This window comes from Xenopus laevis, chromosome 3L (assembly GCF_017654675.1).
Source record: "Xenopus laevis strain J_2021 chromosome 3L, Xenopus_laevis_v10.1, whole genome shotgun sequence".
In the NCBI taxonomy this organism is placed as follows: Eukaryota; Metazoa; Chordata; class Amphibia; order Anura; family Pipidae; genus Xenopus; species Xenopus laevis.
This window is the reverse complement of record NC_054375.1, coordinates 122,343,046-122,356,067: the sequence shown is the minus strand read 5'-3', so window position 1 is coordinate 122,356,067 and position 13,022 is coordinate 122,343,046. Positions and strand designations below refer to the sequence as shown.

The following is a 13,022-nucleotide window of genomic DNA, read 5'->3' as shown; positions in this document are numbered from 1 at the left end:
GCTCTTGTGTCTATATTTATTTTCTAAGGAATGGGAAATATTCTCAGAGCTAATTGTATCAATATGGTGATTTTCACTTTATGCTTCCAAGTGTTTATTTGCCCAGAATATCAGTAGTAGTCACAACTGCGTGAGCCAGGCTAGCTAGCAGGTGTGCAAAAATATTTGACAGCTCCTTGATACCAATGGGTGTTCCTTATCACCCTCGCAAAGTTGTCTTTCTTGCACACAAGCAAACACACAATTCATCATATCCAAACCAGTTGAATTGCAGAATCAAGTGAGAATTTGGAAGCAGGGAGCCATTTGATTTGGACATGGCGACTATGGACTATGTTTATAACAGCACAGGCATATCCTTGCTATAATGGAGAAGGAAAGCTACCGAAGCAGAATTGCCAATAGATTAGCCACAATAGTGCAAGCTATAACACTTTATTTATTCTGCAGAATGCTTTACCATACCTGAGTAAACTATCTGGTTGTTTAGGATAGCAGCTGCCATATTAGCTTGGTGTGACATCACTTCCTGCTTGAGTCTCTTTCTGCTCACTCATATCTTTCTGCTCAGATAACAGCAGAGAGGGAGGGGAGAGAGGAGCAAACTGAGCATGCTCAAGCCCTAGCCCTGGAGGTTTGAGCTGAAATTCTGATACAGAAGCCCATGTGTACACAATAGAAGGAAAGAAATGTGGTGTTTCTTTTGACAGAGGACACAGCATTACTGAGGGTTTACTGGTGTATTTATATAGACCTTTCTGATAAAGCTTACTTAATTTTAGCCTTTCCTTCTCCTTTAAGCACCATTGTACAAAAATAGGTGAGGGTATGCTGGTCCTTTAATATGTCATCATAAATAACCTTCAAAATGATATAATTAACGGATGTACATTTATCATAACAAGAACATGGGCAAAGTAGCACCTGTCATGCCACAAAATGTCAGATGCTGCGATTTCTATCCCCACTCGCTCACTCTCTACTTCTGAAATGTCCTGCATTTAAATTAATGATAACAATAAAACTGTAGTTTGTACTTGATCCAAACTAAGATATAATTAATCCTTATTGGAAGCAAAACCAGCCTATTGGGTTTATTTAATGTTTACATGATTTTCAAGTAGACTTAAGGTACGAAAATCCAAATGACATAAAAATCCATTATCTGGAAAGTCCCAGGTCCCGAACATTCTGGATAACAGGTCCCATACCTGTATTTGTTTTGTCCGTCCCATACTATTCTCTGCCCTGGTCTCTTGAAAAAGCATAGAGCACATCAGTCTCGTAGGCATCGCCATAGGTCTTAATCAGCTGCCTTCTGCTACATTGTTTCAAAAGTCAGAGCCACCAGTGCAAGGAAAAGAAAGGGACAGACCGGTCTGCTTTACAGTTAGTTATATTTACAAATAATTTTAAAATCGCTGGAAATGTGTAATCAATGTAGAAAGTTCTTCAAAAAGACATTTCCTTTAATCAAATTTTTTTTTGGGGGGGGGGGTTACATTTCCTTTAACAACGCCCAACTGAGCATTTTACTTTGAATTGTATTTGTGCTGTTCTTCATTATCTAAGTGCATATGTGGTGCTACAGTCAACACCAATAGAGCACTTATGGAAATAAATCAGCCCCATCATATAAATGACATTTTCCCATGCATATTAGAATTGAGATATTTCATACGTCAGGTATAAAATAAACATAAAAAAGATTGAGCGCTCACGTGCGGGGGGATATTATTAGCGCTATGTAACCAATAACAACAAGAAGCAAATCAAAAGCTAGTCGCTAATGTTGTAATGCAGCAAGTAAACATTAGCTACTGATTGGACACTTTGAATTTAAAAATAACCCCTTAAGTCTTAAAGGGCCAGCATCACCAGAGAGTGAAAATAAATCTCCATTTACAGATTAGGTGGGCTTGGCCAGGATCTGAAAATAAAATATATGTGGACGGCAACAGCCCTATTTTACATGATAAAAGTTCTGATTGTATAGGTGTGTAGAGAGAGCACAGACATTAGCATTAGTTTGAATTCAGCACTAAAAGACATAAGAAGTCATTTCTGATCACAAGTGCAGCTGTGGTTGCAATAGGTTGGGCACAAAATAAAAAAAAACAACAACTTTATCCCACTCATTAATGGGATTTGCATCAAAAGCCGATCCTTCTGTACAGCTGCACTCAATGCTGTTGGTCTGTCCCACCATCCATGTCCCATTAACACTGTACAAAACAAACGTGTTCAATTTTTGTTGTAAATGGTGGCTTGCTAATCCTGACCAATATCTACATAGTATGAATATCGCTTGGTATAGGGACCAGGCAGGTTTGAAAGTCTCATCTGCTGAAGCATCAAGTCTACCAGTGTGTGTTGCATCTGCAGCTGAGGAGTAGCCCCCTTTATGTCCTGCTGTCTGCCCAAAGGATCAACAATGTAAAGTCCCCTAACGTCCCTGTGTCCCCCCTGTGTTCATACTCACCGTTAAATCTGTTTCTCTATAGTCGATAGGGGGACACAGGGCTTCCCGCCCATTGAGGAATGGTTGACCACGTTGGTCTAAATGGGAATATTCTTCTTGTTTTCTTACCTGTTCTGCCATTCGGCTATGGTTTCATAAAGTTATTATAGCAGTATCCTTGGTACAAACTGATGGAATAAGTAAGTGCGTGGGGTGAAGCTGGCTATCCAGACACGCCCCCTGAATGATTTTCATAAGTGTCCTGGAGGATGGAGCTTAACCCCTAAGGTCCCTGTGTCCCCCTATCGACTACAGAGAAACAGATTTAACGGTGAGTATCAAAAATCCTGTTTTTTTTAAGTATATATTGTGTGTCCACTTAACATGTTTTGGGGCATCAAGGGCCTTTTTTTCACACACTTGGAAAAGGGCCCTTGATGCCCAAAACATGTTGTGTGGACGCACAATAAAAAGCTTAAAAAAACAGTTATTCTGCTTGTGTGCATTTCCTAACCTGCTAAATAACAAAAAACTAAAATAATAAAAAATCAAAACCATTTGCAGATTGTCTCAGAATATCAATCTCTACATCAGACTAAAAGTTAATTCAAACGTGAACAACCCCTTTAATAATACAAGGAGAAGAACTGGCATACGAATACAGGCTCAATATAAAAAGAAAGATGATACATATAAAGATGATACATATAAACCTGACTTGATACAGGGAGAAATCTGGCATTTTAGTACAGTAACTACTGGTGGGTAACTAAGATCTTCCATCGGTTTAGAAAATATTCTGGCACTGGTTATTTTAGAGTTGCATTTGGCCTCTCACCTGCCACTTTCTATCATGTCCTGCCCCCTTCTTCCAAATGATACAGACATAGGGACTGACAACATAGACTGTTATGTGAAGCTCTGACTATTAGAGCAGCCGTCTCTTTGCTCTGCAGGCTGATGGAGGAAGCCAGAACCTATAATCGGGCAGGAAACAAGAAGCAGGTGAGCAGATCAGACTTTATATCCCTCTGTTTCTTCTGTCCATTCCAGCCTGCTCAATAAGTAAACCTTAAAAATAAGTGAATGTAAAATTGATGAGGGTGCTGTAAGCACTTTTGCAATGTACATTCATTATTTTTTTTTTTCATTCCAAGATGTTAAAGGATACATGTACTGTTATTATGAATGAATTTTGTTACAACAGCGCCACCTTCTGGTCATTTTCTGACCAGTCTGACCACCAAGTAGTCAAGGAAGTTGTCAGGAGAAAGAAGGAGGCTGCTCTGATGTATTTCTGGTTAGGAAATTAGAAACCTTTATCAGATCTTTAATAACCAAAAGAACATCAGGCGCTGTTGTAACAAAATTCATTCATATTAACAGTACATGTATCCTTTAATATCTTGGAATGAAAAATAAAATAAATAATGAATATACACTGCAAAGGTTCTTAGAATAGCACTCTCATCGATTTTAAATTCACTTACTTTTGAGGTTTACTTATCCTTTAAGATCTGCCTCTAGTCTCTCCACCTTTGCATCTTGTTGTGCTTCGTTTGCCTACATGGTTGTCAAACCTGGAAGTACAACTAATGTCCTGCTGCTGACAATGGTTGGTTACAAGATCTGCTAGTAATTATATTTCATTAAATAGGTGCTCGTTTGTCTGCCCTTAATATTATTCCCAGGCTCTGCGTTGTTTGCGAAAGAGAAAGCTAGTGGAGCGTCGCATTACGGAGCTGCAGAACAAGCAGGACAACATACAGGGAATCTTGGAGAGGATATCGGCTGCCGAAACAGACCGCAAGGTGATGGCATTTAGCACTGACAGAGCAAGAGACCCACAAGAAGTGACTTGTATTAACAAACTGGGCTAATGATAGCGATATGTTTACGGCCTTAGGTTGTCTCTGCGTACCAGATGGGAGTCTCTGCTCTTAAACAGGCCCTAAAAGATGTCACTTTGGAGAAGGCAGAAAGTATTGTGGATCAGATTCAAGAGGTAATAATGGCTAAGGCTAAAAGGGGAATTGTCTGTGCCTTTTGTATGAAGACATCATTATACTGTAATACCTCCCAGCTAGGATTGCCTCCTCACCTCTTTAAAACATATGGAATCCACAACCTGCATGGCTAATTAGCAATTCATTTAGATGCATGCTGCAGACTGAACTGATTTTATGTGCAGCCATGCATCATGCCTCTAAATAAATTGCTAATTAGCCATGCACGCTGTGGATTCCATATCTTTTAAAGGGGTGAAGTGGCAACCCTGCTCCCAGCATGCCTTCTTTGTCTCTGACCAATCATTTCCTTCTTGTGGCTGTTACAGTATTGTGATCTCCAGGATGACCTCAGTCAGACTCTGTCCTCAGTCACCGACGCAGGTAAGATATGTACTTTTATTTGATGTATCTTTATCTCTGTCTGCTAAAGATTTCAAAAAGATTTATATCAAAAGATATCTGTCCCAAGGCTTTTTTCTTCAGTAAAAAAATATTTTATTTAAATTCACATTAAACTATAGATACATACTGACCCTCACATGGCCCACCTTACGCATTTCGCACCTTCAGGCCCTTAGTCATAGGTAATGGAGACACCTATGACTAAGCGCCTGAAGGTGCGAAACGCGTAAGGTGGGGCGTAAGATGAACTTGATTATTTCAGAAACAGTACAGAATATTTAATTGAATGTATTTAGAAAGTTTCTTATTTCAGTATGATGAAGCTTGTATTCCATTTTCATTTTTGCAATAGTTACCCTTTAAGTGCCAGCTACATGAAATGTGAATATGTTCACTTTAACCCCGGTACCATACCTATTTAGAAAAGTGGATGTGGGGGAGGGGTTTGTCGGGGGCCAAATCTGTACGTGGTTCAGTAAGGCAGCCGGTAAGGTGAGTGTGGGCAGAGAATAGAGGCAGGGTGGGAAGGTGTCGGCAGCCCAATGAGGAAGCAGTGTATTAATTAGGCATGTGTATCATGTGACTGGCGAATGTGAGTGTATAATGACTAATGTTATGCAGTAGCACAGAACATTCTATGGAAGAAGCCAAACATTTGCACATGCAGCACAGTCTGACCCAACACAAAGAGCAGATATAACATGTTACTATGGCAGCCAGCAGTTTTATATAGTCACCTACAAGTTGATAAATGAAAACAAATACCTGATTAGTGTATTTATGCAAGGTGGCACCTAGGTTAGAAAATAATCATTTGTAAACAAATGATTGGCCTGGGCAGAACTTTAGTGTTTCCATCACTGCTCTGTTGTGCCGTCACTAACCCAAACGCTTTTGGTCACCTATTAACCCTTCCCTGGCTCAATCTGGGCACTATTTAATAACTAAAGTAAATATTTCCCACTCCCAAAATAACATTATAGTATAAGGAGTACTTGTTTCTACTGTGGCGCTTTATAAATATATATGGCCATTGATTTATCATATTTTATAGTAAGTAATAAGTACAGTATGTAAGAGAGATGCTCCCTGTTGTACATCACAAAGAGTACAGTAGCTCTGTCCTACGTAACACAAATATACAGTAAAGGATGTTTATGGCCCTTTAATGAATACCATATTGTTTTTTCTGGAAGACATACTGTATACAAATAGTGCTTTGTAATTAAGGGGAATTTTACAGGACTTGGACATAGAGAAAGGGGAGGGTCATGTATTGAATAATCCCATGTAGCAGATGAATAGGAAACTCTAAGCGGTGGTGATGCTTTTCCTTTCCTCATATTATTTCTCAGAATGTTTGGAGAGCTGCCAGCAATGTGAGATTACACGCCAGCTCTGCTAAATGTGACAGGCGCTGGGAATTTACCTGGAAATCCTATGTCCCTGCCCCGCAGCTTCATGGACTGATTCAGAGCAATTGCCTCGGGCTTCCAGATCTACGGGGGGTCACTTTGGGTCTAAAATGTAAATAAATGTACATATACTATAAGCTGCTGATTTGTAACTAGTACTTCTGTCCGGTGGGTTGTAGTTCAACAACATCGGTGAGGCTGGACTGCAGAGTTGATCATTATTGGTATAAATAGCAAAGATCACTGAATTCCTTTACTGTTTGCAGAAGTAGAAATCATGCAGAACATTGCCAAAGTGGAACTGTTAGTTCATGAGTATTAGAAGAGGCATAAGAAAAGGAAGTAAAGGGGAAATGGAGATCCTGTGATAAAGGGCAACGGCTGCAGTCATCCTACCCAAGGTAGTTCTTTCAATATATATGGTCAAATGAGAGAAAATGTCCATAAACTTTAAAGGGGTTGTTCACTTTTGAGTTAACTTTTAGTATGATGTAGAGAGTGATATTCTGAGAAAATTTGCAATTGGTTTTCATTTTTCATTATTTGTGGTTTTTGAGTTATTTATTCAGCAGCTCTCCAGTTTGCAATTTCAGCAATCTGGTTGCTAGGGTCCAAATGATCCTATCAACCAGAGATTGATTTCAACAAGAGACTGGAATATGAATAGGAGAGGCCTGAATAGAAAGGTGAGTAATAAAAAGTAGCAACAACAACAAATGTGTAGCCTTACAGAACATTTGTTGTCTAGATGGGTCACTGACCCCCATTTGAAATCTGGAAAAAGAAGAAGAAGGCAAATAATTAAAAAAAACTATAAAAAAAAAAGAAGACTAATAGAACAGTTGCTTAGACTTGTCCATAACATACGTTAAAGATCATCCTCCTAGTGAGCAGGGTTTTTCCTATTGGCTACGCAGAGACACCTAAAGCCAATCAGGGGTCAGATTTCATTTGGCAGGAGCGAGCATGCTGGGTAAGTTGCCGTGTTTGTTCTAGCACTGGATTGGCAGGCTTCGAAGCATTATTAGGGGATGAGTTGGACTATTCCAGTTTTAAAAGGTTATAGACCTGGATTCTGGATTTAAGTCAGTCCCACCATGAGACAATGAAAGAAAAGTCACGAAAACAGCCGAAATTTAAGTCCTGAAGCGGGGAAAAGACCCAAAGTCACTAAAGGAGTCGAAGTTGAAGTCCTGAAGCCACGAGTTCAATTCTATGGAACACCAATATATTATTTTAATAATCTGTAGGCCCCTGCCACCAATGTTTTTTAAAAAAGTATTCTCTGGGGCCATAATTTAGCGCTGATGTCTGTGTGGTCTTTTAACTGTCCTATGGAGTGGGCGGGATCTGGGATGGGGCTTGTGGGTGGGGCCCAGGAGGCCCTCAAATTTTTGTTGTATTGTTGTATTGGGCCCCGTGATTTCTAATGGCGGCCCTCGCTCCATGTCCTCTCCCAAATAGCGTTCCACCATATTTTACACTGTATTATATTTTAATTACTTTACAACACTTTAATTTCTTTGGTATTACTGTTCCTATAAGGCTTTCTTCTCAAAGGCAGGTTTATCTAGCTCACTGAAGATTCTGCGTTCCTCTGTTTTCTTACACAAAGGTGGACTTCATCTTAGAAAGACTTGTGGATGTGGTGAGCACCAGTATTTGTTGTCAAGTGTGAGCAAGAAAGAACTAGATCACTTTAACAAACCTGCCTGTCTATCTGTCCCAGGGAATAACGGACAGGTGGTGAGTCAGCACCAGGGTTGTCAGGTCTAATTTCCAAAACCAGCCAAAATCAGCTACAAAACCAGCCCAAACTAGCCAAGAGTCACTTCAAAAGTAGCCCAAAAATAGCACAATATGTGCAGTGGGAAAATCTAAAAAAAAATACATATATGTAAAAATACACCTTTTTCAAATTCTCACCGATTTGCTAATTTTCCCATGAAGTAAAATAGGACAGATTCGCCCGTCACTAGGGCCGTAACTACAGAGGGGGACCCAGGAGGTATAGGGAACCCACGAGGCCCTAATTCATATACAATTTCAATAAATGTTGGTAAAACAGGTCAACCTATAGACATTTTGTTGGCCAGCAGATTTTTGCCCTAAAATTGGCTGAAATTGAGAAAAGTCACCAGAAAATGTGAGAATGCTTAAGAGCGACGGAAGACTGGGTTACAGAGCCGAAAATCTGGTAACTTCCGACTTCTACACAAGTCTGTCCCTTTGCATGCTGGGTATTGTAGTCTTACATTAAACTTGGCTGTCAGCAAATTGTTAAACAAAAACTACATTAACCAACATGTATTGGGAGATGCAGGCCTGGCACATTAGGGGCGGGCAACAAAAAAACTTTGGCTGTTTTCCAAAGTACAAACTAGCCAAAGGCCCAAATCTGTACCTTGGCTAGTTTGTACTTTTAAAACCCGCCTGGGCTTTAAATTAGTAGCCCAATTTGGCTGGAAACCCGCCAACCTGACAACCCTGTCCTGTGTAGCACTTCCTTCCTGTCAGCTCACAGAGGTGGGGACTCCTCCCCCCTTGCACAGAAACTACACAGAGGAGAGACAAATATACACATCTCCCCTGCATTTATATAGTCCTGTAGCCTTTTTATACTAAGATTTGTTTGTTACACTAAGGGGGTTATTTACTAAACTCCGAATGCAAAAATCACGAACAATTCATGATTTTTTTTGTTATAAAATCACAAATTCTTTTGAATTTATTAAACACAAAAAGTCTGAATCTGAAAATCCGACATCTCAGACCTGCCGAGGGTTGCATAAAAATCAATGGAAGAAGTCCCAATGATTTTTTGATGTGCGCTGGGTTTCGTGCAATACCAGCAAGTTCACTGAATTTTTGAGTGGAAATTCCGAAAAAAATGCAAAATTCATGAAAACCGGATGAAAAAAAACGAAAAAAAAATCTAATTTTTACCCACAAAGCTAATTTTCTGGAAAATGTAATAATAAATAAGCGTAAAAAACCCAAGCGGATTTGATTGGAGTTTGTAGTAGAAAATATTGAGATAACTTTGGATAAATAACCCCTAAGACTTGTTTATTTTCCTGTTTAGGCTCAGGTAAATTCTACACCAGTAGAGAAGTGCCCAAACCATATTGCACAGCCCGTTATTTTTCTGAACTTCCTGACAGTTGGATTCCAATAAAGCAAATGACATTCTGCATGGTTGATCATCTTTATGGCTCTAATTGTTATTTTGCAAAAGTTCCTTTTTTTAATTGTGAGAAACCAATATCCAATAGATGTCTGTAGGATAAGAAATAATATTTCCCAGGAAATAATAAATAATTGGGAGTCTGCAAACCTGATGCATTTCCATATCATTAAATCACACAAATTGTTCCTCACACCAGTTACTAATAAGTTGTGACGTTGTCGCTCTGTACTCGTACTGGTTTTGTTCGAAGAGGGTGTGTCCATACTTTGAGTGCCAGTCTTACGGCTCTTAATTCCAGTATGTTTATTGGAAGTTTTGAGTCTTCTGTGGACCATAGTCCTTGTGCTGATAGGTTGTTCCAAGTCGCTCCCATCCCCGTAAGCTGGCATCCGTGGCTATGAATGTCCAGTCTGGTGTCGCCCATGACTGTCCTGTGTTTAGCTTGCAGGGTTTCAACCACCAGAGACGAGACCTCCTGGTCTGTTGGGATTGGGAGAATGTTCGAGAGAGGGGTCCCCCTTTCCAGACGGCAAGTATGTTCGACTGTAACGGACGAAGGTGCATCTGTGCAAATGGCACTGCCTCTATGACTGAGACCATCACTCCTAGCACCCTCATTGCTGTTTGTATTGTGATCTTTTGAGGTACAAGTAGGCGTTGTATCTGAGTATTTTCTGTTTGTCGTGGGGGAGACAGACCAGTTGAGTGCTCGTATTGAATTCCAGCCCCAAAAAGGTCATTTGGTGGCTGGGGTGTAAATTCGATTTCGACCAGTTCATTGTCCATCCGAATTGCTGGAGCAAGGAGATTGCTAGAGAGAGATCTTGCTTTGCTTTTGTTGTTGTTCTGGCCTTTATGAGCAGGTCATCCAGGTAGGGATTGAGATCCCTTGTAGACGTAGACCCGCTACCGAGACTGACATCAGCTTGGTGAACACTCGGGGGGCTGTTGATAACCCGAATGGAAGGGCTACAAACTGGTAATGGTTGTTGGCAAAGTCAAAACGTAGGAAGTAGTGATGCGGTGGCCATATCGGCACATGTAGATACGCGTCCTTTATGTCCAGGGACATCATTAGTTGACCCTCTTCCATTCCCCTGATCAAAGACCCTATCTGGGGGGGGTTATCTGTGATACTCCCATTATTTCCCCCAGCATTTGTCATTGGAAGAATAGGGCAACTTTAGGTAACTTTGTCTCCGGGACAAGCCATGCCTAACAGTGTCGGCAGAAATTTAGCCAGTGCCAAAACAATGCAGGCAATAGGATAGTCTGTTTAGTAGGAAAATCAAATACTGTACATGACATAAATATCTGTACATATGTATAATAGGGAGGGTTGCCACCTTTTCTGGAAAAAAATACCGGCCTTCTTATATTTTTGCAGGCCGGTAAAATTTCAGTCAGGTGGCAACCCTAATAATAGGGAGACCCTCCAGCTTTAGCGCATTTAAGCATTGTTTAAGCATTGGGGTATTCTCTAGTGCAGCCTGGACATTACATCAAACAAATGCCAATTCTTATCTATGTACTGTGATCATATTGTGATATTGTGACACCCTCTGCATATCCATTCATACTCTTTACATTATTGTATAAGATGTAACTGTTGCTTAAAGAGTTACACATAATATGGTTTCAGTATATGCAGACGTGACCTTGTAGAAAATAGTTTTGTTTTTATGTGTAATCATCCAGCTGGGCAGCCAGTATCAGGGCTACAGGGAGCTGTCTGTAAGCACACCTCCCAACTGTCCCGTTTTTTTGCAGGACAGTCCCAATTTTGACAGCTCAACCAGCATTCCCGGGTTGTTACTGAAATGTCCTGACTTTATCTTTGATCCTCTGCACTTTGATCTCCAGCCACAAAAATATACAAAGTTTCTAAAACTGACTTGAGAGAGTCCAGAATATGTGGCAGGTGCACTTCTATACATTAGATACAATTTAAGATAAGCAAAGAAGCAATTGTAACTATTTAAGATAAGCAGGTCTATTGGGGAAATTGTATAAGATATAGAGAGAAGGCGCACACCCATTGAAGTAAAAAGAGGGGTGCAAATCCATAGGGGGGGGGCCAGGCTAGGCTATCTGTGAATTCACTGTTAAAAAGTCCCTAAAGTCTTATTGGCTAGGTACTCCCTGGAGCCTTAGATAGAGATGACACTTATCTAATCCGTTTCTTTAGATAATTAGTTGAAACGCATATGCGTTAGAAATGTGAGGAACATATGCGCAAATAGGATGAATGACAGGAAGTGACGTGTTCTCTATATTTCAGACCTTCGTGAGGATGCAGCAGCGTTGCTGCGTGACTTTGAATTAATGTCTTCATTGATGAGGAGTGGATCTAGATACTTTTGTGCACACAGTCGCATTGCTGGAAATGTTATTAAATGTTACTGCATATAATCTAACTTGGACGATATGTTGGAACGCATATGCATAGCTTGGGGTATAAAACCCTTATGGACAGTAAGGCTCGTTCTGCCTTTTTGTTTTTTTGTCTATTTGTGCCCCTGAGGAAGACCCTTAAGGTCGAAACGCGTTGGGCTCTTTGTTTCTTTAGTATTTTTGTATAATTGTTTTGTATTTTCTTTATTTTGTATTTTCTTTATTTTTTGTAATACATTTTTCCATTATTTTTTTGATATTGGGTGTGCTATTCATTACTTTGAGCATTTATTGGGGAAATTGTGTGACTTGCAGCTTAGAATGGCTAATTCTAAGCAACTTTTCAATTGGTCTTCATTATTTATTTTGTATAGATTTTTAATTATTTGCCTTCTTCTTCTGACTCTTTCAAATGGGGGTCACTGAACCTCATCTATAAACAAATACTACAAATGTATTGTTATTTCTTACTTTTTATTACTCATCTTTCTATTCAGGCCTCTCCTATTCATATTCCAGTCTCTTATTCAAATCAATTTTGAAACTGTTGGGAGGTATGTGTAAGTAATAGGTAAAGCATATAGGGACCATCTTGTAGGAGACAGAATTCCTTGACGTATGAGCCCCCTTTTTTCTGAGTGACAGCTGAGAGACTATAAAAACCTTGTAGGCTGCAGGGTTAAATCAAAAGTGGTTGCTCATTTCTCCTTCACACGTGTTGCAATAAAGACTTATCTTACAAAGCAGCATCAAGTCTCCAAAGGGTCCGCTCACAACTCCAACAATATTTTTGGTCCGGGGGGGTAAACAATCACCACATTGTCCACCGCCATATTCCCTTCCATTGAATGGGAAAGTATGACAGAACTAAGGGTGAGGGGCAAGGAGGTGCCACATCTTTGTCCTTACTGCCATTTTATTTGCACTTTGCAAACTGCATCCAGCATTAATCCTAACATGAGGAGTGTCCACTGACATCACAGGTCCATCCTCGCAATGTCACCAACCTGCCCTCCATGATATCATTGACCCACCACCCGGCCTGGAGTTAACAGCGGAGAAAGATGGAAAATGGTGACACGTTCAACCAAAAAATAGTTACATAAATTACATGATCAATAAATCAAATACCACAAAATAAATGGCATACT

General features: G+C 40.0%; 1 protein-coding gene across 2 annotated transcripts; it reads left to right on the top strand.

Annotated features, from left to right (window-relative positions):
* The first annotated feature begins 3,097 nt into the window (after positions 1 to 3,097).
* On the top strand, positions 3,098 to 6,706 carry LOC121401570 (charged multivesicular body protein 7-like). Of its 2 annotated transcripts, none has more exons than XM_041586882.1 (5): positions 3,098 to 3,466; positions 4,153 to 4,272; positions 4,368 to 4,466; positions 4,797 to 4,851; positions 6,554 to 6,706. In XM_041586882.1, the coding sequence occupies exons 1-5, from the start codon at positions 3,422 to 3,424 to the stop codon at positions 6,607 to 6,609; spliced, it is 375 nt and encodes a 124-aa protein (XP_041442816.1). In that variant the 5' UTR covers positions 3,098 to 3,421; the 3' UTR covers positions 6,610 to 6,706. The 2 variants fall into 2 exon arrangements, with proteins under 2 accessions (XP_041442816.1, XP_041442817.1); XM_041586883.1 differs by lacking the exon at positions 6,554 to 6,706 and adding an exon at positions 6,228 to 6,403.
* Positions 6,707 to 13,022: the final 6,316 nt, after the last annotated feature.

What these genes read in the sequence shown, in the direction of transcription:
- LOC121401570 (XM_041586882.1), top strand. Translation starts at nt 3,422, where the DNA reads ATGGAGGAAGCCAGAACCTATAATCGGGCAGGAAACAAGAAGCAG. An exon ending in GGGCAGGAAACAAGAAGCAG is followed by an intron (nt 3,467 to 4,152) that starts GTGAGCAGATCA and finishes TATTATTCCCAG; the next exon opens with GCTCTGCGTTGTTTGCGAAA. An exon ending in TTGTGGATCAGATTCAAGAG is followed by an intron (nt 4,467 to 4,796) that starts GTAATAATGGCT and finishes TGGCTGTTACAG; the next exon opens with TATTGTGATCTCCAGGATGA.